Source organism: Lemur catta, chromosome 1, assembly GCF_020740605.2.
Source record: "Lemur catta isolate mLemCat1 chromosome 1, mLemCat1.pri, whole genome shotgun sequence".
Taxonomy (NCBI): domain Eukaryota; kingdom Metazoa; phylum Chordata; class Mammalia; order Primates; family Lemuridae; genus Lemur; species Lemur catta.
Genome location: NC_059128.1, coordinates 163,447,725 through 163,472,247, shown reverse-complemented (window position 1 = coordinate 163,472,247; position 24,523 = coordinate 163,447,725). Strand labels below are relative to the sequence as shown.

Here is a 24,523-nt window from a genome sequence, read left to right as displayed (position 1 = left end):
ATAAGTGAAAAGAATGACAGCAATGATAAAAAGGAATGAGGGGGAAGAATTAGCATTATTTTGTTATTAAGTCCTTGCACTACCCATGAAGAAGTATAGTGTTATGTTAAAATAGACTTCTAAAGATGTAAATGTATATTGTAAACTGAAGGGCAAACACTAAAAAAATTTTAAAAGAGGTATAACTGATATCCTAAGAAAGAAAATAGAATCACATGAAATGCTCAATTAAAACCACAAAAGGCAGAAAAAGAACAGGAGACAACACAGGGACAAAGGACAATGGCAACAAATATAATACAACAAAACAGTATCAAAATGATAAACTGTAATCCAACTATAACAATAATCATTTTGATTGTCAATGGTCCAAAGACAGCAATTAAAAGGCAAAGCTTGTCAGGCTGGATCAAAAAACAACATCCAACTATATGTTTTCTATAAGAAATCCATTTTAAATATAAAGACAGGTTAGAAGTAAACGGATGAAAAGGATTCTGGGAATATGCAGGACTGAAAAGCACAAGGAATCTGTCTCCCCAACTAGAAAAGAATTATATGGGCACAATCTGCCCAAAGTAACTATATTGAAACTCTGTAGTCTACTGAAGGCCTGAAACTGTCAGGGAAAGACTTACAGAGGTAAATCATGATTTATTTTGGTCATGGTAAATTGTGACTAATTTCAGTCAATTTCAGCTCTTAGCACAGTAGCAGCCAGGTATCCCCCCAACCCTCAGCCCCATGGCAGGCACCTGTGCCCAAAACTGTAAAAACATAAAACCATAAAACTCCTAAAAGATAATATAGGAGAAAACCTAGATGACCTTGGGTTTGGTGATGACTTTTTAGATATATCAAAGATATATCAAAATATACAAAGAATTCTTAAAACTCAACAATAAGAACACAAAACAACCTGTTTAAAAAATGGGCCAAAGACTTTAACAGATACTTCACCAAAGAAGATATACAGATGGCATATATGAAAAGATGTTCCACATCACATGTCATCAGAGAAATGCAAATTAAAATAATAATGAGATACCCCTACACATCTATCAGAATGACCAAAATCCAGAAAACTGACAACATCAAATGCTGGTAAGGATGTGAAGGAATAAGGGGGCTCTCATTCGTAGCTGGTGTGAATGCTGGTGTGAATGCAAACTGGTATAGCCACTTTGGTAATTTCTCACAAAACTAAACATACTCTTATCTTATGATCCAACAGTCATGCTCCTTGACTATACCCAAAGAAGCTGAAAATTTATGTCCCCACAAAACCTGCACATGGATGTTTATAGTAGCTTTATTCATAACTGCCCAAACTTGGAAGCAACCAAGATGTCCTTCAGTAGGTGAATGGATAAACTGTGGTACATCCAGACAATAGACTATTATTCAGCATTAAAAAGAAATAAGCTATCAAGCCATTAAAAGACACAGAAAAAACTTAAATGCATATTAGTAAGTGAAAGAGACCAATCTGAAAAGGCTACACACTATGATTCCAACTATATGACATTCTGGAAAAGGCAAAACTATAGAGACGGTAAAAAGATCAGTGGTTGCCAGAGATTGGAGGGAGAAATGAACAGGCAGAGCACAGAGCATTATTACAGCAGAAACTACTCTGTATGAAACTTTAATGGTAGATACATAAGTCATTTGTCTAAACCATTCAATGTACAACACCAAGAATGAACCATAATGTAAATAAACCATGGTCTTTGCATGATAATGATGTGTTGATGTAGGTTCATCAGTTGTAGCAAATGTACCACTCTATTGGGGAATGTTGATAATGGGGGTGGCTATGCATATGTGGCAGCTAGGGGGTTATGGGAAATCTCTGTACCTTCCTCTCAGTTTTGCTGTGAACCTAAAACTGCTTTACAACATAAAGCCTATTAAAAAAGAAAAGCTAGACAAAAAAGGACATATTGTAAAATTCTACTTATATAAATCTCTAGAAAATACAAACTATAGTTACATAAACCAAGTCAGGGTTATCAGGGGAGCGGAGGAAGGAAAGTATTCCAAAGGGGCAAATGGAATCCTTTGGGAGTGATGGGAATGTAAACTATCTTGATTGTGGAGATGGTTTCACAGATAATATGCATATATCAAAACTTTGAAATTGTATACTTTAAATATATGAATTTATTATGTCAATTATATCTCAATAAAAGTGTTAAAAAATAGGCTGAGGTGCTGAGACCTTTCAGACCAAATTAACTTCAGTTCAGTCCGAAATTTAGTACATAATTTATGGTATTTTTGCTAAACTACATAACTATCACTATCTACATATTATTATAAACATAATTATCAGTATTTCTAAGTATGCAAGTATTGATACTTGATCTCTATAAAAATGCCATTATTTACCCACCACCAATTTGTATATACATGTCCACTAAAACAACTTTAAACACAGAATCTAGAGGACACATAGTCTATCTGGGAAATTGGTAACAAAGTTAATAATTCATAATAAATACAAACATTCTAAAATTTTTGCTTGTCCACTGAAACAGAATTTTTGTTTACTTAATGAAAATATCCCATTTATTACCAATGAACAAGATTAATTACAAATCAAATGCTCTCTAAAAGACTAATTTTAGCATAAATACACAATAAAATACTATGTAGCTATAAAGAATGTGGAAGGTCCCTAATAGACTAATATGGACTGACTCCTAAAATATACTGGGGATGTAAAAAGGAAAATGCAGAACACACATATAACATGATAACTAAAAAATACATGAATGGAATATAAAAATAAGTCATCATCAGTTTCTAGCTGCCAAAACTGCTGGTCCTAGTGAATAACATCTTCTTCGTTTCAGGACCACCATCATAGTCATTTAGTCACAATAACATACACCGATTTATTGATCTTGGAGGAAAACCTGAACACTGATGAAGAAAATTTAAAAATTTGAAGCTGGAATCTAGAGGCACTGGGTACAGTTGCTGAGAGGTGCTATTTCTTTCCTGATGGACCACTCCATGTTCCATACAAGCCAGTTGGGAGCTGGGTGGATACACCTGACATGGGGATACAGGGCTGTGGGCTCCAATATTAATTGCTGTGAATAGCTACAAGAGAAGACCATGTACACACGTATGGTTATAGCACAGAGAGTGCACATAACCTCAAGTAATGAGTGAAAAGGTTTTAAGAGCTCAGAAACATCAACAGCTTGGTATCCTGACAGCCAACAGAAGTGACATGTGGTCACCAAGAAAGATTTGCTGGTGAGTACTTCTTGCTAATTTTCAGAAAAGGCTAAAGGACTCTGAAAAATGAGGGTAAGTGGCACTAAGGAAACCTGTGGAAACTTAGGGTTTACTGCGATATGTTAAGTGCCAACAATACTATTACAGTAAAAATGAAAATTAATGATACTGGACACATACATGTACGTACGTATTCATGAATATATTTGCTGAGCACTTCATCTGAAAAATGATCCCAGAAAGCACTTTTGAAAACTTAAGGGATGGTAATAATTTGAAGAACTACTTGGGCAAAAGCAATCCCAAAACATTCTTGAATGATAAAGTACATATAAATTCAGAAGCCAATAAGCAAAATATACAAGGTAGCATTTTCAAAAAAAATATTAAGTTATATGATACAGTTAAGATCTACTGCCTAGCTCTTAAATCAACTCTTTTGAGTTCAAAAAGGGTCACTCAAAATCTAAGCCTTCCTTTGTTTAAACACTAAAAACAGTTTGGCTGGATTATAATTATCCCTAGTATAATACTACTTTGAATGACTTTTATTTATCCACCCAAAAAATATGGCATTAAGGGAGTCTTGGGTATTCCCTTGTTTCCGATGTTAAAATTTAACAGCATTTGGTATTATGAAAATTAGGATTACATTTGTATCACAGTTAAAAGACAGGTGTCCATAGGGCATAGACATAACTTTTAGGGGGAAAAAAAATCAGTATTTGAACCATGATTACTGATAGTATCATTTAGCACAAGAAAAAATATTTCCTCTCAACAATATGCTTTATTTCCCCAATTACTGTTGAGTCTGACAAGGGTTCATATTCCTGTTCTACTATACTTACTGATCCTGCAGACATAGCCTTTGTGAATTTTAGTTTTGTCACCTACTGATGGCATGGAAATGTTAACCTACTAACTTTACAAGATTGTACTATGAGTTAAACTGAGTAACATAAAAAGGCTTATGAATATGTCTATCTCAGAAGTATTAATAATTTCTATCACTCTGGATTAAAAAAAGACTCTACTTATAGAAAATAATTTTCTTATAAAGAAGAAATGTGAGATCATTAATATTTCACATTATATTATTTGGGTTCCATTACATAGCATTAAGTTCTAGTAAATCCTAGGGAAAGGCATTTAATTATTATTTTGGCCAAATAAATCTAGAAACACAAATGAAAGCTTATGGGACAGGAGGTCATTCAAGGTCATTGAGAACTTTTATAGCACCCTAAATTTGGGGTGGGGAAAGACCCTGAAGATAATTTAAACCCATATATTTACAACAAAAGAAAATGAGTGCTGAAGCAGTTAAATGGATCTGCTCAAGCTGTATACAAGGCTAAGGAATATGAAAACCAGCTGGGCATGGTGGCTCTCGCTTGTAATCCCAGCACTCTGGGAGGCTGAGGCAGGAGGATTGCTTAGGGTCAGGAGTTTGAGACCAGCCTGAGCAAGAGTGAGACCCTGTCTCTACAAAAAACAGAAAAACTAGCAGGGTGCAGTGGTATGTGCCTGCAGTCCCAGCTACTTGGGAGGCTGTGGTATGAGATCACCTGAACCCAAGAGTTTGAGGCTGCAGTAAGCTATGATGATGCCACTCTACTCTATCCTGGGCAACAGAGCAAGATCTGGCCTCAAAAAACAAAATAAAAACAAACACAAAAAGGAAATATGAAAACCTAGGCCCTTCAATTTATAGTCTAACTGTTGTTCATTACATCATATATACCACTCTACCTTTCAAAAATTGATTATATTTCCCCTTCTTGGTTTATAGTGCTTTCCCCACATCCAAGGTGACTTATTTTTCCAAAAGTTTGCTGTATCACTATTTTTAGGCAACCAATAATCTTCCTCTGTTAGGTTACCTATCCAAACAACTATTTTCCCTTTCTTGCTTCCTATGAAAATCCTGATTTACTCCTGACAATATAGTCAACGAAGATGAACCCTTATTCCTGCTCCAAGGGATGAACCAGGTGATGAACCATGACTGATCTAGCAAAAAGCTAATCCCATCCTACTTTGCTGGAGGATTAATTTAGACTGATTCTGTAATCAATGAAACCTCAGGAGGAAGTTTCATGGGGATTCTGGAAAAGATGTTTTTCATGGTTTAAAAAAAAAAAAAAAAGGAAATGTATAGGAGTCCCCTTTCCACTTTCTTTGGTTGTTTGACATAACTACATGATGCCAAGTCATCTCTTTACCATGAGGAGAAAGCCAAGAGTCTCACAAAGAAGCTCTGATATTTCTATCTTAACCAACCCCTAAACGGGAATTATTACACAGGCAATAAATCTCTATTTAGTCAGGTAGTTAATTATTTGTGACCAAAAGCCTCCAAATATAAAACTCCAGTATTTTCTAGTGAAATCATCTTACCTAACTTCTACAATAGAAGACTTTGCCTCATACAAAGCAAGATAATCTTAAAAATTAGAGTTTTGTTAAAAATCAGCTGTGTTATAAGAAAAATGCTGTTTAGTGGTTTACAAAATTCAAAACTTCAGGATTTGACTAAAGAAAAGAATATAAAATTAAATAATGACTATTTAACAATATAGAAACAAATTTGAACTGATATCCATTCTAAAAGTTTATAAAAACTTTAAAAAACTTATGAGAAAGCTGATTCTCAAAGTCATGTTATTATTCAAATACTTATTTAAATAAACTTATTTTAGAAAAAAATGTATCATCATACTGACAAAGCTTAACATTTTATTATCCATTACTGGTCAGTGGATTTTACATGACAAAACAGTGTAAGTTTCACTCCAAACACCCATTGCTTCTTAAAATGCCATAATTTCCTTATCATGGAGGACTAAAACGGAAAAAAATTTGCCATCTTAAATTAGAAGAACGACCAAAGATTTAACAAATCTTAACATTATGGCAATACTTTCAACTACTAAGAGTCACAAGGGAAATGGCCTAAAAGCAATCATAAAATTATCTGTCAAAAACCTGTTATCACCACCCAAGACAACTATCAAAAGGTTACCCTCAGGAAGGTGCTACTGATGAATAAAGTGATGCTCAAATAATGGAATAATTTTTTTAAAATTTAGTATAATTTGATTAAATATAGCAGAAAAGCAATGTTGACTATAATGAACTCTGTAATGATGGAGAAATTAGTCCCGGTAGGTGGGATCATAGTTCAAACTTTCTCACCAGGATAAAATTTGTTAGTACTATTAAAATAAAACAAAAACAAAAACCCCCAGAGTTAAACAGAACAGAAAGCCTGTTTTCCATATTTTCATAAATCTATACCCCTGTAGCTATTTTCTGTTCTAAGAAAAGTAGACTCTCCAGGACACCCTGGGTAAAGCGATCCATTTCAAATAAATAAATCCTGAATTAGGTGCATGTTTCCAACTAAATATAAACTTAAAAGCAATTCACTTAGAAAAGTTTTAAGAAAAAAAATGTAATGATAGCATTTTGGTCACTACCCAATGTTAGAATTAACTATTTCAGCCAACGATTCAAATCTATTCACATAATCCATATTTTAAAAATAAGGTAAAAACTTTCTATATCTACCTAACATTAAATGGTCACATTAGTATTGTATGAAAATAAGGAGGAAAGATGAGAGCTCAAAATGAGCTTGCACGGGGTGCTTTCTTAGAACTACAGTCATTTCTGTCATTTGTTTTGGTGTTGCTATAGCAACTTTATGAATCATGAGTCTTTATCCCCTCAGTAACTCAGGGGTACATTTGTTTCCAGTAAAAAATATATACATTAGTAAATTAAGTACTTTCAGCCACAGTTTAGTAAATTAAAGAAACTATTGGCCACTGAATAAACATATAAAAGAGAAGATTATCCATATATCCACTCTTTCCAAAACTGTCCCACATGTCAGTCCTAAATATTAAATGTACTATATCTTTAGGTTTGAAAACTTTTCAAACAATATGTATACACTGAGACTACTTAGACAAAAATTAATCAAGAGTTTTTGCAAAACGCTCACCATGATTATTCACAGAAAGCAAATTTTGTCTTATAAATAATCAAGTTAAATATGTTTTAACTCAAAAAGAACTCTCATCTAAAGTACACACTGAACTAATGGTGAAGTGTCATGGTTTCTTCAATTTACTGTCAAGTGGGGTTCAGCAAAAGAAAAAGAGGAAAAAAATACACATATATGTAAAATCTGTGTAAATATAAGAGAAGGCAAATATGGCAAAATATTATCAAGCCGAACTAAGTATAGGGTATTTGGGTAGTCAAGAGTATTTTTTTCAACTTTCCTGTGTTTGAAAATTTTCAAAGTAAACAGCTGGGAGAACAAAGGAACCTAACTGGCTTCTAGAACTCTTATATTTTTAGTTGTTACCCTGAATATATGTCCAATGCTTTCCTTTTTATCTCAATACCCTTCTGTCCTTATTTAAAACAACTGTTACAAAATTGTGCGTTTTTTTAAAAACAAGAATCATGATTCTAGGAAAGAATTTTAAAAAGTAGTGAATTAACTGTTTTACCTGAAAGTTAACATCTTCTTTCTTAAATATTAGTGCTCGAACTTCATCAGGATCTCCATTAAATATTGCTTGGACCAGGGATGGCTAAAATATAAGAGAGTAATAAAAACATTAAGTCACCCCACATGGATGATTCTAAAGATATTTCTATATATAACTTCTAAATCTAAAAGTGTTCTTCCCTGCAGCAATAATCACTTTTTGACATTAACCAGAAGTTTCATGAAGCCAAATCATATAACAATACAGGATTCCTCCTTAGGAAAAAAAAAGAGGACCTAACCTTACAAAAAAAAAAAAAATCAATTCAGTTTGACCAAAATTCGGTAGCATAATAAACACGATCAGATTTTATTTCTTATAAGTGGAAGTCTTTTGTTTGTATATGGTAAAAAGAAAGACTGTTCCAAATACAAGCGTGACATCTCAACATCTACTTGTGAGATAGAACTTGTCAAGAAATTCCCACCCCATGAAGAAAGGACCCTTTGAAAAGGTCTGTTCACACTGAAATAACTTTGCATGGATTATCATTACATGTATAAAGACATAAATCCCAAGAAAGCAAATCTGGCAGTTGATGAAAATAACTACTATTAAAAGATCAAAAAATACTACATGCCTGAATAACATGAAGACAAACACATGCATGTCTAAATATAACTTCCTAATCAACGACACAGCTTCTCTGATAAGGTATCATATTATACTAGTCAAGTAAGGAGCCAGTTGACAATAGCATTAAAACAAGGTTATGGATGAAGAATAAATCATATAAAGATTCTTTTTCATATAAAGTCTTACATGCAAATACATAAAATTCATTACAGAAACGGCCAAGTAGTAGTAGTAGTGGGCAACTTTTCCTAAAATATGCAGAGTTCCTGATTCTTGTTACATCAGTTTTTAAAACCACAAAATGAAAACAGAAACATGGTTGCTGTAACTACTATTTCTCAAATTATTTTTTAAAAATCTTAAGAGATTAAGACATAGTAAAGTCTGAAATGTTATCTAAGCATTTGAAAAAGTAAAAAAAAAATGTGTGCTTTTTATACACAAATAATATTGCATCATATTCACACACACATTGCTTTGAGTCTGTAATGAAACTAGTGGAAACATATTTATTGTTAAAAAATAAGATTAACACTAATTCAGCAGAATACAATAACATAAACTCTCATATCTTACCAATACATTTTCAGAAGGTGGAGAAGGTAGGGATTTGTTTTCCTGTGGCAATTTAGAAATGAATGCAGGAGATTCATCTTCTACCTCCTCCAAAACAACAATACACACTCGACTCATTCGTTCTTTTAAAATGCTAAATTCCAAGCTATGTGATAAAAGTCACAGTTGGAAGAGCACAAGTAGTTTTTCCTCTTCTGTACAATACTTATAAACATTCTCTGAACAGCGCAGCTGGTTTTTTAAAGTTAAGTACTACTGGAAAAACTGAAGTTTAAAATTATGACTACATAACTTGTAACTTCCTAAAAATAGTAAAATTCTATTCTTTTCTATTGGGTTACTGCAATACTTAAAAGAAATTTCACATCAATATGTCAATAATTAAAACTGAGTCCAGTATAAGCTCATTTAAAAATATTTTTCCCTACCAAAATAGTCATATTGCTCTATCTTTGAAATTTACTTGACAAAATGATTATTGTTTTTGATGACCCAAACACCACCCGATGAAGAATGAAATGAGAAATAAGTGCTGTGACAGAGATGATCACAGCTATACCCACTCTTGCCCGCAAGGTCATATAGTTACCAGAAGCTGGCTTGCTTATAATTGAAAATAAAAATGAAATCTCACTATTCTGTTTCCACTTCTAATTTGTCTTCATTCCTTTAGCTTCACTGGTTTATTACAGATAGTATCCAGGAAAAAAAAAAAAAGATCTAGAGCTCAGCACAAATCCTGAAAATGAAGCTCAGAGGTTGACAATTCTTTCTGTGTTTAGGAAAGGGGAAAAAAAAAGCACTCTGCATTAATAGCAAAGCTGCAGTACATTTACATGTGATGAGTCAGACCACAAGAGACAATAGGACTCTTGGTACTAGAATACAGCTTGATTAATCCAGATTTCCAATATAATAGAAGAAACACAGATAGCTTTATTCCCATCGATAGCAAAAGCAAGGCAGAACGTTCATTCTTTCTCCCTCAGGCAGTTGTCTGTGGCTGCTCCAGCAAAAGGGCACAGGCACCAGGCAGAAATGGTGTTAGTGGAGAATCCTAATACAACAAGCAGGCTGCGAAGGAATTAGAAGGCATCTGAGCTCAAATTACTGCTTCAGCTTTTTGTTTCAAAAAAAAAAAAAAAAGAGAGAGAGAAAGAAAAAAAAACCCCAGTAGTTTATCATTCCAGTGTTTCCTTTGATCTCCACATGAATACAGCTCCCATTAAATAGTCTTCATTCAGAGGAAAAAACAGCAGACTGTGCATCTTCTGGGCCAACTACTTTATTCAATCATCTGCTTCTGTGCCAATATAGTTTCCTTCCCCTGTGAAAACCGCTACAGTTATCCTTTTTCAGTAGATTTCAGATGCTTTCCTGTTCATCAGATGATCTTGCAAAACGCCACTGACATTCCCGAGTGAGTAGATCCTTAAAAATATCTATAGAACCTCAGGATCGGACCCACAGAAGCATTCCAATTGAGCAACAGTCTGAAGAGCAAAGACGACTGCAGACCCGCAGGATGAAATGCCTAGTAATGCTCACATGTTACACTTACCAGAGATCTGAGCTACTGCTCAGGATGTAACTTCCTCTAGCAGAAGAAAAAAATAGTGCATTTGGACAGCCTTCACAATTAGAAGGTTCATGCCAGTTCTGTGACTAATCCAGATCAAACTGAAAAATTCTATAACTGAAAAATGAGTGCGCTTTTAAGATTTTCCACTAAAAGCCACAAGGAAATCTGGTGTACTGCCTCTGCTGACTAACACCGGTTTTAGCAAGTAAACAATTCCAAACAGCTTAACTGCTTTCGTATGTTACAATATAGCAAATGTTTAACCCTATAATGACAAATGCAGTTAAGAACGTGTGCAGTGAACTCAAAAAGAGATTTTGAAACGAAAGAGAAATATGTTATGAGATTATAAAAATCATGGAACTAAGTTATGGTTTGAGTTTTATTTTTACCAAGACCATTTTTAATCTGCCAGATGTTATTTTCTAGAATGCAAAGACACTTTTAAGATTTTCTAACAATTTTTAAATTGGTACATTTAGCCAATCATTGATTCATATTTTTAAAGTGAAAAATAAAAATTCCATAATGTAGAAATCGTAACCAAAATTCTACAATTTTCAGTGAATAAATTAAATAATCTTACCTTCCCATCTGGATATGGAATAAAGCCTTAAAAATCTATAGAATAGCTACAAGAAATGATTGTCCTTGGTCCTGAATTATTTATATGTCAAAGGGCATAAGGTAATGCCAAAAAAAAACAAAAAAACAAAAAACCTCCCTCCTTATAAAATTATTTTCCCAAAGCTACAAATAAGTGTCAAAACCAATCATTTTCTAGTTGGCTTTTTCCTCTTTTCTCTGTTTACTCAACAATGAGGATATTTCCCAAAAGAAAACTTACAAAGAAAATACCATGGTCCCCCTTCAATCTGTGTTCTTTCTTCTATTAACTAGTATTTTCATCAATAAGTTTTTTTTTAACATTTATGATGTGCTAGGTGCTGTACATGCTCATCTAATACAATAACCTTGCTATATTCTCATATTACTAGAGGAAAAAACAAACTCAGAAATGAAGTATTTTACTCAAAGTTATGCAAATTAGTAAAGTTGTATCTAATTCCAAACACATGCTCTTTCTAAGCTATTCTGCTCCCACTGAGTACACACACACTCTCCAGATCTTTTGCAACCTATAAAACTAGCTTGTAAAAGTGAGCTTAACAGGTACCCTAAACAGTTATGAAAAGTTTCAGTAACAAAGGAATATATTATTTATTGCAATATTCCAAAACACGTTATTTTTAAATGGTTATGTTAGAGCTAGTCTTACCTCATGTGTTTAAGTTAGTTTATCAAACCATAAAAAGAAAAAAAAAAAACCAGCATGATATAGATAAGAATGCCAGAATTTATGAACAAAAAAACACTGAAAGCTACAGTATATCAATTCATGAAAGCTATAACCCTAGTTTATCTGTACCAAGATAACTAAAATATGCTAACAATTCACTAGTTATATTTTAAAATATATAAAATGCTTTTAAGCCAAATTAAGGTATGCAAATGTTTTAACATATACAAATGATGTTATTCATCTCCACATGACTGTATCAAAAATATCATCTTAATAGCTGAAATATCTGAAAATGAAACCACTACAGCAACAATATCCCATATTCCATCTTCAGGGTCCACCCACCCCACCAAAACAAAATCTTTTATATAGACAATCCTGTTCCAAAGTATCTAGTGCATAAATTCAACCACTTTGATTTAAGCAGGTGTATCTTGTTTCTTGTTCTAGGTCAACCTCCATACTTAGGTCTTTCCCAACCAGAAAGTAAGCTCCTTGAAGGCACGGACCGTGTTACATACATATTGTTTCTGTCCATTTTCTTCCGCCTGTAAATAATTTTATTGAAATGAATTCTATATGTCATAGACTCTGGAATAGAGTGGCAGAATTATAAAAAACAATTGAGGGGGGGTGTTGATATACTTTAATCAGAAAATATAGGAAGCATTATGGTGCAACAAATTGAGTTTTGTACCTTTAATAAGGGAACAACTAAAATTCAGAAGTTGACAGGATATAAAGTGATGGCTAAAATGAAGGGCTCAGAAATCAGCCTGCTTGAAGTTGAAATTCTGATTCTATCATTTCCTAGATGTATGCCTGGGTAAGCTACTTAAATTCCCTGAGCCTAAATTCCTTGACACTTACAAAACAAGAATAATCATCTCCAGAAAGTTTTATCAGGAGAAATACAGTAACATAGTGCATGAGAGTGGAGGCTTTGTAGTCAAACTGCCTGGAGTTCTAATCGAGACTTCCCCACTAACTAACCTAACCCTGTGACCTTGAAGAAGTTATTTAACCTCTCTGTGTTCAACATCTATTAAATGTTATTAACAGAATACAGTGTTGTAAAGTTTAAACAAGATTATAATATTATGGATATGTCAGGTAGTTGAATGAAATCACTTGTGAAGCCAGTAAATGAATAAAAGGCTATTGAATTCCTCCCAATCCCTGTACCATTGAGGTAATTTAGACCAGTGTCTAGAGTTCCCTTCAGTTGCTAAGTCCCCACACTTTATAGAGCCTTTCTTTAAAGAGATTGCTAGAAGCTTGGTTTAGACTCTAGTAACCAGACAAGTGTTATTGCGGGCAGGGCGCATTAAATTCAGGCAAGAAGGTCTACAAGCTTTTCCATTCTTCCACACTCACTGTATTTTACAGTTTAGGGAGAGAAAAAGGGTAGAAATTACTGGCCCATGGTATATTATAAAATCAAAAATAGATGGGAAAGACTTCCATTTTTAATTATTTAAATTAGCAGCACCATATAGCCTTATTTTGTATATTCTTAACTTCTACTAAGACAGCCCCTACCCTCAAAGGAACTCACATCTTAAAGGAAAAGGAGAGAGGTAAATAACTATTTAAGAAGTTAAAAATGGAGAAAGTACCTCAGATGAAAAATTACTGACAAAGATTGTAAAAACTGGAAGTTCAACATTTTTTTCCCAGTTAGAGAAATAGCAAAAAGATGTGGTTTTTATTTTAGGCATTTATTTCTTTTAGGCCAAATTAGATTAAGTTTTAAATAAATTAACAAGTTCACCACTGACAACTTCATAATCCTTCCATTCTTTATACTAAAATGTATCCTACCAAGAGCTTATTCTACTATTGATAGGATTACATAATGGCTATGCCAGTTTAAACCTTTACTGATTAAAAAAAAAAAAAAAAAAACCTCAAAGCTCTGAAAGATTCTTTTTAGGTTCCTAATTTTGTTACACCAAAATTCCTTTTTTTGACACAAATGATTTTTCCCTTCTGCATTGAGATTCAACCTAAACCTCACCTTATATCTTACGCATCTGTGAGCTCCATAATGATTACCATAGAATAAAATACTTTACTTAGGATATATTAAGTGGCTTCTCTGTGCAAAGTGCCACACTAGTCTCTGAGTATTAAAAAATAAAAAGCTTGTGGTGAAAGATAACGAAGTGGGTTCAAACTATGTTTCAGAAAACATTTCTGGTAGATTAAGAATCCTGAACAATCTTCTTGAGCTATGCTTCATCTATCTATCCATATACTTTAAGTAAAAAAGTCTTATGAATAGAGCTTACAGAAAATGAGGTGGACAGTAAGAGAAGGAAAAAGAAAAATCAAGAAATAGCTGCTGCATTCTAGGCTACAGGTCAGAAGCTATGCAACTACAGGATTAGCAGAGCCACTGTAAGAATTCACTATATATTTAAAACACAATGAATGAACACAAAATCCTCAAAATAGATCAGATTTAACTCTCTACATGTAATATATTTATGACCTAGGACATTTTAAAAAATGTTTACCCAGTCATATTTCAAAAACTGTTAATAACCAATGTTATCTGAAGATCCCACCAGTACGTTACAATGGTAATACATTGTTAACCCTTTGAATATTATTGTATTCTGCAGATCGCTAGCACACATTAATGTTACACACGTTCTTTGCAAAGATCTGTATTTTGCATCTATTCTTCCAGTCTTCCACTGAACTATAATAATCAGCTTTTAGGTAAATACAGAGTTTCACAGAATAAAGACTACATTTCTCAGCCTCTCTTGTAGCTAGGAGCCACATGACAAAGTTCTGATCAGCATTTTAAGCAGAGGTGTTATGTGGCTTTCAGAAAACTTCCTTAAAGGCCAACTGGTATATCCAGCCTGCTTCTGGGAACACAGATGATTGGCCACCATCATAAACCAAGTCTAGGGTAGTAGAACTACAAGGCTAGAAAGGACCGGAACAGAACTGCCATACAAGTCCTGGTCTGCCTGCTTTTTGACTTTTATGTTAGACAGAAATAAAAACTTCTGCTTTATTTAAGTCACTGTAATTTTGTGTCTCTGGGACTTGGAGCTGAACCTAACTTTAAGCGATAATCTTACTTTTCCTTTAATTATCTATGAGTGGGCATATATCCCTCCTGCCTTGTTCTTCCACCATCTATATTCCAGTACAGCATAGCTACTTAAATTTTTAGTAAGATGGATTAGAAACACTAGCTCTAACAAATTGTACCAGAAACAGTAACTGACCAGAAATCTGCTTGGAAAACAATTCATGTATTATCCTGGGTAAGTGAACGAAATCAGAGGAAGGAAAAGGAAATAGTTATCACAAATATTCTTAATGAATTGTTAGCCACCATTGGTGGGTACTCTTATCTAATTTATATATGGCAAACAAAGGCTCAGCATCATCCAGTCACCCAATCACTTACCCACCCCACCCATTCATCTAGTATTCATTCATCATCTACTATGTACCAGTCTTTGTGCCAGGCAGAGAAAACACAATTATGAATACACAGTCAATCCTTGTTCTAATAGACCACAAATAAATACTATCTAACAGCAAACTGATAAATTCTAGAAGAAAAAAAATTTCTGAAGGGCAAGGAACTGAAGGCAGGCTCATGTGGCTGGAGCAAGGAATCATGAGAGACAATAACACATGTAGTTGGAGAAACAGGTAAAGTTATGTTATACAGTAGCCTTATAAGCTAAGTTACAAAGTTTGTATTTTTATTAAGTGATTGCAAACTTATTAAAGATTTCTAAGTAAGGCAGTCATGATTTGCATTATGCTTTAAAAAGATTTATGTGGCTACAGTGTAAAGAATGGATTAAAGGGGTAAAAGAATGGAAGCCAAGGGACTAGTTAAGAGACTATTGCAGTAATCCAATAGAGTGATTTGAACTAGGATGCTGGGTATGTAGATGGGAAGATAGAGACATATTTTAGAAATAGGATTTATAGGACACGCTGATGAGGGAGAAGATGATAACCACAAACAATTCCCTCTGGGCCTTTTTCAGTTTCCAAATTTGTATAATAAGGAATGTGACTTGTTATATCAATACCTAAGGTTCCTTTCAAGGTCTAGAAGTCGGTTTTAAATCTTAATCCAAGCCCGTATCTTAGCATCTACCCTCATGATTTCAAAATGAAGTGTTTAACAATTTCAATGTTGCCTAAACCTAGGTGAAGATTAAAAAGTTCATGAAGAATGGTGAAACCTAGCTCAATTCTACTCAGTCCAGTACTTCAAAATCATCTAAAAACCTTTTGGCAAGGATACCTTATTTTTAAAACATTCACCAAAAATACCACAGCACTGACTCAGCAAACATTTAGTATTCATATTTCTACTATGCATGCCATGTCAAGGAATTATAAAGTATCATATATCACCTTCAAAGACCTTATGCAACTTAAATAGGGCACTATATTACACATGAAAAAATTTAACCAGCACAAGGTAAGGGCACAAAAGATATAATACTAAAGGCAGTGTATACTGAAGGCCTAAATACTAGATATAGACTATGTCTGCCACTAATTCCATCATGGAAAGAGTGCAGCATATAAGTTTATTAATTGTAATTGACATATAAAGATACCTCTAACTGTCCATTTTCTTTAAAAAAAAAAAAAAAAAAAAAAAAAGGACATTTTTATAAAGCTACCCATAAACTTCATTGTTACTTTTTCCTCTTTCGAAAAACTGGAAAGATACTTTCTCAAAGAAACCAATGGTCTCCTAGTTAGAACATTTCATATCAAATCTTACTTTAGATTATATTTTTGAGAAAATGATTGAAAATGTAAAACTATTATTTATAATACATGAATATGTGTTTAGCTACCCAAAGTTTAGATCTGTATGGTCTAGAAGTATAAAGACAGCCACGTATATAAGCTTAAACCTTCTAGTAACTACATTTTAAAAAGGTAAAACAAAACTGATGAAATTAATTTTAACAATATTTTACGTAACCCAACATATCCAAAATATTATTTCAACTTATAATCAATATAAAGTTATTATATATCTTACATTTTTAATAGTCTTCAAAATTTGTTATGTATTTTACACTTATTGTATATCTCAACATGAATATTATATTTTCATTGAACATAACTAATCTGTATTTAGATTTCATAAAATTTACAGTTGAGGAAGTACACATATGTGCCCAAGTTGTTCCAAACATACTTGCAAGTTTTCCAATAACTATCAACTATTTTTTAAAAATTTAAATTAATTAAACAAAATTAAGAATTCAGTTCTTCAGTTACATTAATTATCAACATTTGGCCAGTAGTAACTATCATATTGCACAACAATGACTGGTCCTGTAAGGACCAACTTTTTCAAAGTTTAACTGTTCAAGACAGAAATCTAAAATGTGCTATCTACATCACTGTCTCAAGGAAAAGAGCATGCTTTAGGTTTTTATGGTGGCCCAAAGTCAATGATATGAATATACACTGTTAGATCACTTTATAGTACAATAACCACATTAGCAACTAATGGCCTTAGCTGAGTTTTCCTATTTCTCCCCTAACTTGAATGGCTGATTAGTTCTCCCTCTCTTGTGTCTTCCCTTAAAACACACACACCCCTTTTAAATTTTATTACAACATTAACCATGGCTTGAGAGCGACACCATATTTTCTCACAAAACAAACTGCACCAATTTCATAGCCAACATGTTCTTCATTATTCAGGGATCTGCCTCTTCACATACATTAGGGATCCATATAGGTTTCATAAATTGAAGTTAACAAAAGTCAGCTACCTATCTGCTAGCCTATTATTTCATTTTTTTAAAGTATCTTCATTTTATTGTTAAAAATGAAACTGATCAAATTATTTTTCTATTTGTTTTCAGTTCTAGCATTTTCTAAGTTTATGTCCCTTTTCTCTGTTAAGAGTAGATTGATTAACAAAAGGGAAGTACCAAATGAGGTGGTAGTGACCACAGATTAGGTTTTCACAAGAAGTTTGACTATGAAGGCAGAATAAATTGAGCAATTGTTGAAGAAAAGTTTTTTTTTAAGTTTATTTTCTTTCTTTCTTTTTTTTCACCCCCACCTCCCTAAAAGTTTATTTTAAAGATGAAGATGAACATTGTTGAAGGATAATGAACTTATTTTCAAAAAGAAAAGATGTAGGAAAGGGGAATAAACTGGTGAAGGAAAATCACAAAGATGCAGGAAAGGGGGGTGGGTCTTACAGTAGAAGAATTATCTTGAGTTATGAACCTTCTTTCTCTGAAATCAGATGGAAGGGTTGTGTGGGTAAATTAATGAGCAGAAGAGAAAAGACTAAGTTGAGAAAGAGTATGAGTGATCATGGTGTCTAGGCTGCATAAGAACAAAGAGAACTGAAGGTAGTTTCAGCAGACGAGATTCAAGTTGTGGATGTAGTCACTGGCGTGGTTAAAGCCAAGTAGAGATGAGCACCAGTGTGGAGTTAAGTATGATGTTCCAAATGTCATCTATGAAGAAATGAAATCCCCTGGATGACTGAGACAAATATGATCCAGATGTAGAACTGGAGAGTGAGATTTGATAGATGATAGCAACAAGAAATAGAAGGGTCACCTAGCCAGATGGCATGTGACTCAAAAGAAGGAAGGTTTTTATAGATAGATAGACTAGTAACATTTTAAGACTATAATGGGGGAATAGAATGCTGACTTGCTCCCTCCACTCTCTTCCCAACACACAGACACACACACACACACACACACACACACACACTCCCAAGATATACTGGATGTGAGCAAAGGAACAGCTAACACTTGAGAAGACCTCTGGAGAAGCATGTACTTATAAAAATATCGAGTTTTAGTTCAGGAGATGAAATAGACTTTCTGAGGCAATGTAGTTATACATAAGAACGTAAGGTTTAAATCAGTATTTAGATGACTATTTTCAGATTTGAGTCTTGAAAGAACTATTTCCTTTCAAAAGAATATACACAAAAAAATTCAACAAGCCCAACATATAGGTTAGCTTTCTAGAATATACCTAATATATCAAAACTAAGAAGAAAAGGGGGAAAAACTACTCTGTTAGCAAGAATGTAGTACTATATTTAAGTAATATTTTTAAAAGTTAGATTTTCTTCATAATTTTGATTACTCTGAAAAGTAGTTTGAGGGCTGGGCATGGTGTTTTTTTTTTTTTGGAAGTTGTATTACTTTCAAATATCCTGTTCAATCTGTCAGTTATTAGTATAATTTTTTTAGCCAGGATTTATGTGATTAGCGGTATCCCTGGCATATGATTTATGTTCTATCAGGCCCAGGATAAACACATTCTTTGAAATCTAATTATATTATTATTTCCACAGTTAACTGTCTTTCAGCAACTGTATTAAAGACAACTTAGCGCACATATTACAAATCAGTGGAATATAAAATTTTTATTTTAAACAGGCTGAATTTTTGCCCTTCTTAAAAAATAGATTGAGGAAAAATTATCTGCAATTCATTCTGGTTTCTATAATATGGTGACATTGGGGTAAATGTAGTATCAAGTTACTGCACTTTAAAAGCTGAAGGGAGAAAATTCTCAATTTAAAAATAAGTTGCTATAGTTACACAATGTTTACTTTCATAAGCAATAATTACATGAGACATCCAAGGAACTCCCACAAGTACAGTAAGATCAGTATCTGAAGTACATACTGGTTATTTCATATACATATTGAACCTGACTGCATATATCACTTCCGTTTCAAAGTAGCTATCATTTGGGAAATACTAAACAAAATGACTCATGTCTTTCTGAACCATGGAAGGGTGGAGACAAAAAGAATGAACATAACTATTTTAAAATTCAAGTAATGACTCATAGTTTAGAACATTTTTCATATTCCTTCATTCCTTTTATCAAAGAGTGCTGTAATTTTTATATAGCAACTTCTATTGCTGAAAGAAGGAAACTGTGTTTCTAATATGTTTCAGATGTGGAGTTTCTTTTTTGTATAAATAGATTTTCATGCCCTTGATAAACCTCAAAAAAAACATGCTAATAACTTAATGTTAATCCAGAGTAAAACAATGTCAATCCCTTTAGATGTAGTCAATTTTAAACTTCTTAAATGTGAAGAAGAGGCCCTGTCAGAATTAATACCTAGCCTATTCCTGACTAACAAGGGTTGCTAAACCTACAAACCATATGTATTATAGAAATTTTGTTTTGTTTATATTCAGGACATCCAGTATTGCAAGAGTACTTATAAAACTTTTAACCCAATATGCTGATCTTAAAATTATAAGGTTCATCATTATATCTTAGTGAACCTTCCACAAAATATGTAATAGATTATTAAATATATCTGTTCTTTACTATTAAGGCTATCTTAAATTGAAAATATTTTATAAAAGTAACATGTTACATTCAACTGGCTTCAACAGTAAAAGGATCATCATCACAAACAGGGTGACTGATTCAGTTATTCAATGCTATCACATATGACCTAGCCTTCTTTCAGCTTTTTCCTCTTTCAGACTCAGCATGGACCTTAGGATAACTCCCTTAATAGTCACAAGATACTTAACCATACTTCATGGCATCATGTAAAACATATATTGTCATCCAGTAGGAGTGGGAGTTTCCTTCTGTTTCCTTGTCCCTTTTTAGGTGCAAGGAAGACTTTACTAGAAGTTTGCTGACTTTCCCTAACATGCAAAGGGTCAAGCTGAGATCACATGTCCCTTCCCAAACAAATTAGTACTAGGCAAAACAGTTTTACCATGATTAGCTTAGACTAGTCATGATTTCCCAAACAAAACTGGGGGTAAGCATGCACGAAGGAAGAGGGTAATGGCCCATAACGAGACAATCAACAAGATGCTATGTAGTGTTACATAGAAAAATTAAACCTTGGCATTTTCTTACAGTAATTTAATTTTCCCATCACTATAAATTAATCACAACATATTAGTACTAGATGACACTTTGAGAGCCCTAGAGATTTTTAAAAGGGGGAAAAAATCAGTAATCAGTAATCCACCTTAAAATAGACTAAATCATTTTATAAATGGCATTGATATAACAAGAAACACGTAAAACATAAGAAAACAATATACTTAAGAATATGAAACAGTAAAATTACATCTTAGTTTTGGCCAGTTAAAATGAAATTTTTACCACCAAAATATTTCCTATTAATCTCACTTTTCTCCTCTATGAAAAGGCTAATTACTAGACACTGGGCAGATCACATCTAGAGTAATGAAACTAGAACAAATTCAAGGAAGGCAGCCAGGATAATGGATAATCTAGAAACCATGTCGTTAAGGGTTGATAAAGCTGAAGATGTTTTGGTTGAAAAGGAGTTAGGGAGAGTATGATAGCTTTAAAATATTTGAAGTGCTGTCATTGTGAAGAGATATCAAACTGCACAGCTCTAGAGATAACAACTAGAAGCAATTAATAACACACAGGAAGACAAAATCTGGTTCAATATCAGACAGTACGTTTATCCAGCATTTTTTTAATCTGAAGATGTAACAAGGTTGGCTACTCTTTGCGGTAGGGATGAACATTCCAGGTAACCTAAATAGCTACTATGGTTGTAAGCACTTTATGCACACTCACTTAATTGTTAGCAACATGCCTACAAAGTAGTTTTTAACCCCAATTTCACAAACAAAAAACTGAGTTGGACTAGTTAAATACTAGAAATCATAAGGCTAACTAGTAAGGAAAACTGGATTCTATCCCAGGCCCATCCATCTCCAAAGCCCCAACTCTTCCCACATATGACATACCTAAAAAGCAGTTGTTAAGGAAGCAAACAGGATTTTTGAGCTGGTAAGAACCAAATATCATCTGATTTGAAGTCCTGTTCAAAATTAAGATGCTAAAAATGAAGTATTACTTCCTTCCATTAGCATCAATACTTCCTAATAGTTTAAGAATGTTTTCACATCTATTTTCCCGTTGGGTCCTCACAGCAGTGCTTTATCTAAGCATGCTAGAGGGGTGTTATCCAACTCTCTTCTTGTTGCTTCCATAAAATTTTCACCTATTTTTCTAAATCTTTTTTTGGCTCTTTTCACGTGGCTTTTCTTGTACCGCCCATACTTAAAAACACTTGTTTTCTCTTCAACTGCTTTTCTCTCTTTTCTGGACAATCTCATGTCAAAATTCAATTTATCATCTCTAGCTCACTCCCTCAAAGCATTCTTTTTCTGAATTCTCACATTGGTTAACAATAATGGCATCACCATATGAACAGTAACCCAACACACAGTAGCCTTCCCTTACTTCATCTCCCATTTTTAGTCACCAAGTTCTACTCATTCTACCTAAATGCTTCATGAACACTCTTCCTTCACAGTGACCTAATTTAAACCCACTTCAGTCCTCACCTAAGCTATTCTATCTGCCTTCTAACAAGTCTCTTAACTCTTGACTTTTCTCCCTTTAGTTCTATCCATGCTTGTAGCAGATACAGGTTCTTTCACAAGAATCCCTTCCTTTAAGCAGTGCCTCTGGTCCAGAGACTTACAAGAAACCCAGGCCTGGCCAGAGTACCACATACCCCTAGCCACATGCCTAGTTTAGGAATGAGCACATGACTGAAACCAGACAAGGTCTTCCTCAGGACTTTACTTCCTGCCAAGGCTATCAGGAAACATACTCTTTTCTTTTCTGATTGTGAATAAGGACACAATCCCAGTAAGCTAAACTGCCTGCAGAAGGAGAGATAAAAAACAAAACAAAACAAACAAACAAACAAAAAAACCCACAAAGACACATTTTAAAAAGGGTGGGGAGGATGGGGAATACATTATCATCAAGTCCTGGATCTAACTCTGCCTGACCATCCCCACTGCCTGGCTAAAAAATTTCCTTTGTTGTGTAGGACAGTTTGAATTGGAATTCCATCATTGGTAACCAACAATCCTGATTAATAGTTCTCTATACTACCAAGTACTTTTCTAAATCACAGATAAAATGTTGTGTGTCTACTTTTAGTCAACTAAATTTTATTAAAGTACACTAAAGACTTCTATCACTTTAAGTTTCACATATATCAATGTGCTTATTGCAATTCAAATACACCATGCCATTTCATGCAGCTGTGTCGTTGTATCAATATATTCTGTTCCTTCTGCCTGGAATATTCCCCTCCTACCTCCTTATTCACAAAATATACAGTAGGGTTGCACAAAATAAGGTGGAAAATTAGACAGCAGCCAAATCATGAAGGGCCTTCAATGACACATCAAAGTATATACACTTAAACCTACACAATTTTAAGTCAAAATGTGACAAAATCAGACATATTTTGGAGGACTCACTGTGGATGTGGCATGAAGGGTGACCTAAAAATGAGGTGATACTAAAGGCAAAGAAAACAATTAGTAGGCCATTGCAATAGTCTAAGCCACAGGCCACTTGGGGTGGTGAAAGGAATAAATTGGGACAACTTCTCTAGGAAAAAAAAAACAAAACTTGGCAATAGCTATCAATAGCATTGATAAGCATTTCAAACTCTTTAAACAGCATTTCCACTTGCAAGAATGTAAACATTAGGAAATAATGTGAGGCTCACAAAATATATTTATCAAGATTTTACTTAAGCATCATTTATAACAAAAGCATGAAAACCTAAATGTTGAACAAAAGAATGATTTAAAATATAGTATATCTCATATAGTGAAATTGTATCTGCTATTTAGAAACCAAATTTTTAGAGAATTTCTAAAAAATGGGATAATATAAAAATGTTACGAGGAACACAACACTATACTACATACAACATAATCTTAATTATGTTAATAATAAAAGGGTTTAAAAATTTTTTAAAGCAGCAAAGTAGATCTGTTAGGTTAGAGGTAGGATTATGCGTAATTTGTTCACATATTTCTTTTTTTCTGAGTAACATTACTCCTTAACCAAGATCTTTATTTGCTAAATTCAATCACTACTTCATAGGTAAGAAAAAAAAGGCATAGGGAGGTTAAACAACAAAAGTTCACATTCAGAGAGTTATGACCAAAACTTGAACACTGCCTACAATGAAGACTCACTGCCAAGAAGCAAATGTGCAAAGACAAATTCATTTAACCCACAGCTCTTCAGAGTCTAGAATAGTTGGGTCTTGAAGGCAGACCAAAGCTGCTGAGACTTTAAACTTGCTGGGCTACAACAGCCTCTAAATTCATAAATAAAAAGCTATAAAATAGCTAGTGATGAAAAGCAGACTACAAGAAGGAGGTAGTTTAAAATGCTTGTTTTTACAACTTTATTTTTATCTAAATAACACGTCGAAGAGCAGAGAAGAAAATAATGACAGGCAGAATTAGAGAAAGAAGGCCTCAGAATAAGCTGTTAAGGAACATTAATATTCTAGAGTCTGTACTTATTTTGCTCTTTAAAAAAAAGAGAATATTTTATTACATGAGATTATTATTTCTCTGAATTGAGATCTCCATAATCTTGTTATAATCTCAAATAAACTCTACAGACCTAAGTATTCAACAATAACAACAAAACATTATATTAGAAAATACAGCCAGGTATAGCTCTTAACCAATTTTATTCATATACAAGGATTTATCTTTTAAAAATATATAATTTGCATGTTATATCACAAGTGATAGTTATGTTTTAATAGTTTGA

The 24,523-nt window shown here is 33.5% G+C and overlaps 1 protein-coding gene across 4 annotated transcripts in view; it reads right to left on the bottom strand.

Annotated features, from left to right (window-relative positions):
• ANKRD28 (ankyrin repeat domain 28) overlaps positions 1-24,523 on the bottom strand; it is a 176,619-nt gene that overhangs the window by 105,767 nt on the left and 46,329 nt on the right. For 3 of the 4 annotated variants that reach the window (XM_045538334.1, XM_045538343.1, XM_045538360.1), the window contains exons 1-2: positions 8,982-10,650; positions 7,788-7,871 (exon numbers count right to left, since the gene is read on the bottom strand). In XM_045538334.1, coding sequence (XP_045394290.1) covers positions 7,788-7,871; positions 8,982-9,098 — 201 coding nt within the window. In that variant the 5' untranslated portion in view covers positions 9,099-10,650. Of the gene's footprint in view, positions 1-7,787; positions 7,872-8,981; positions 10,651-24,523 lie in introns of those variants that run through there. The other variant, XM_045538353.1, reaches the window with a different exon arrangement.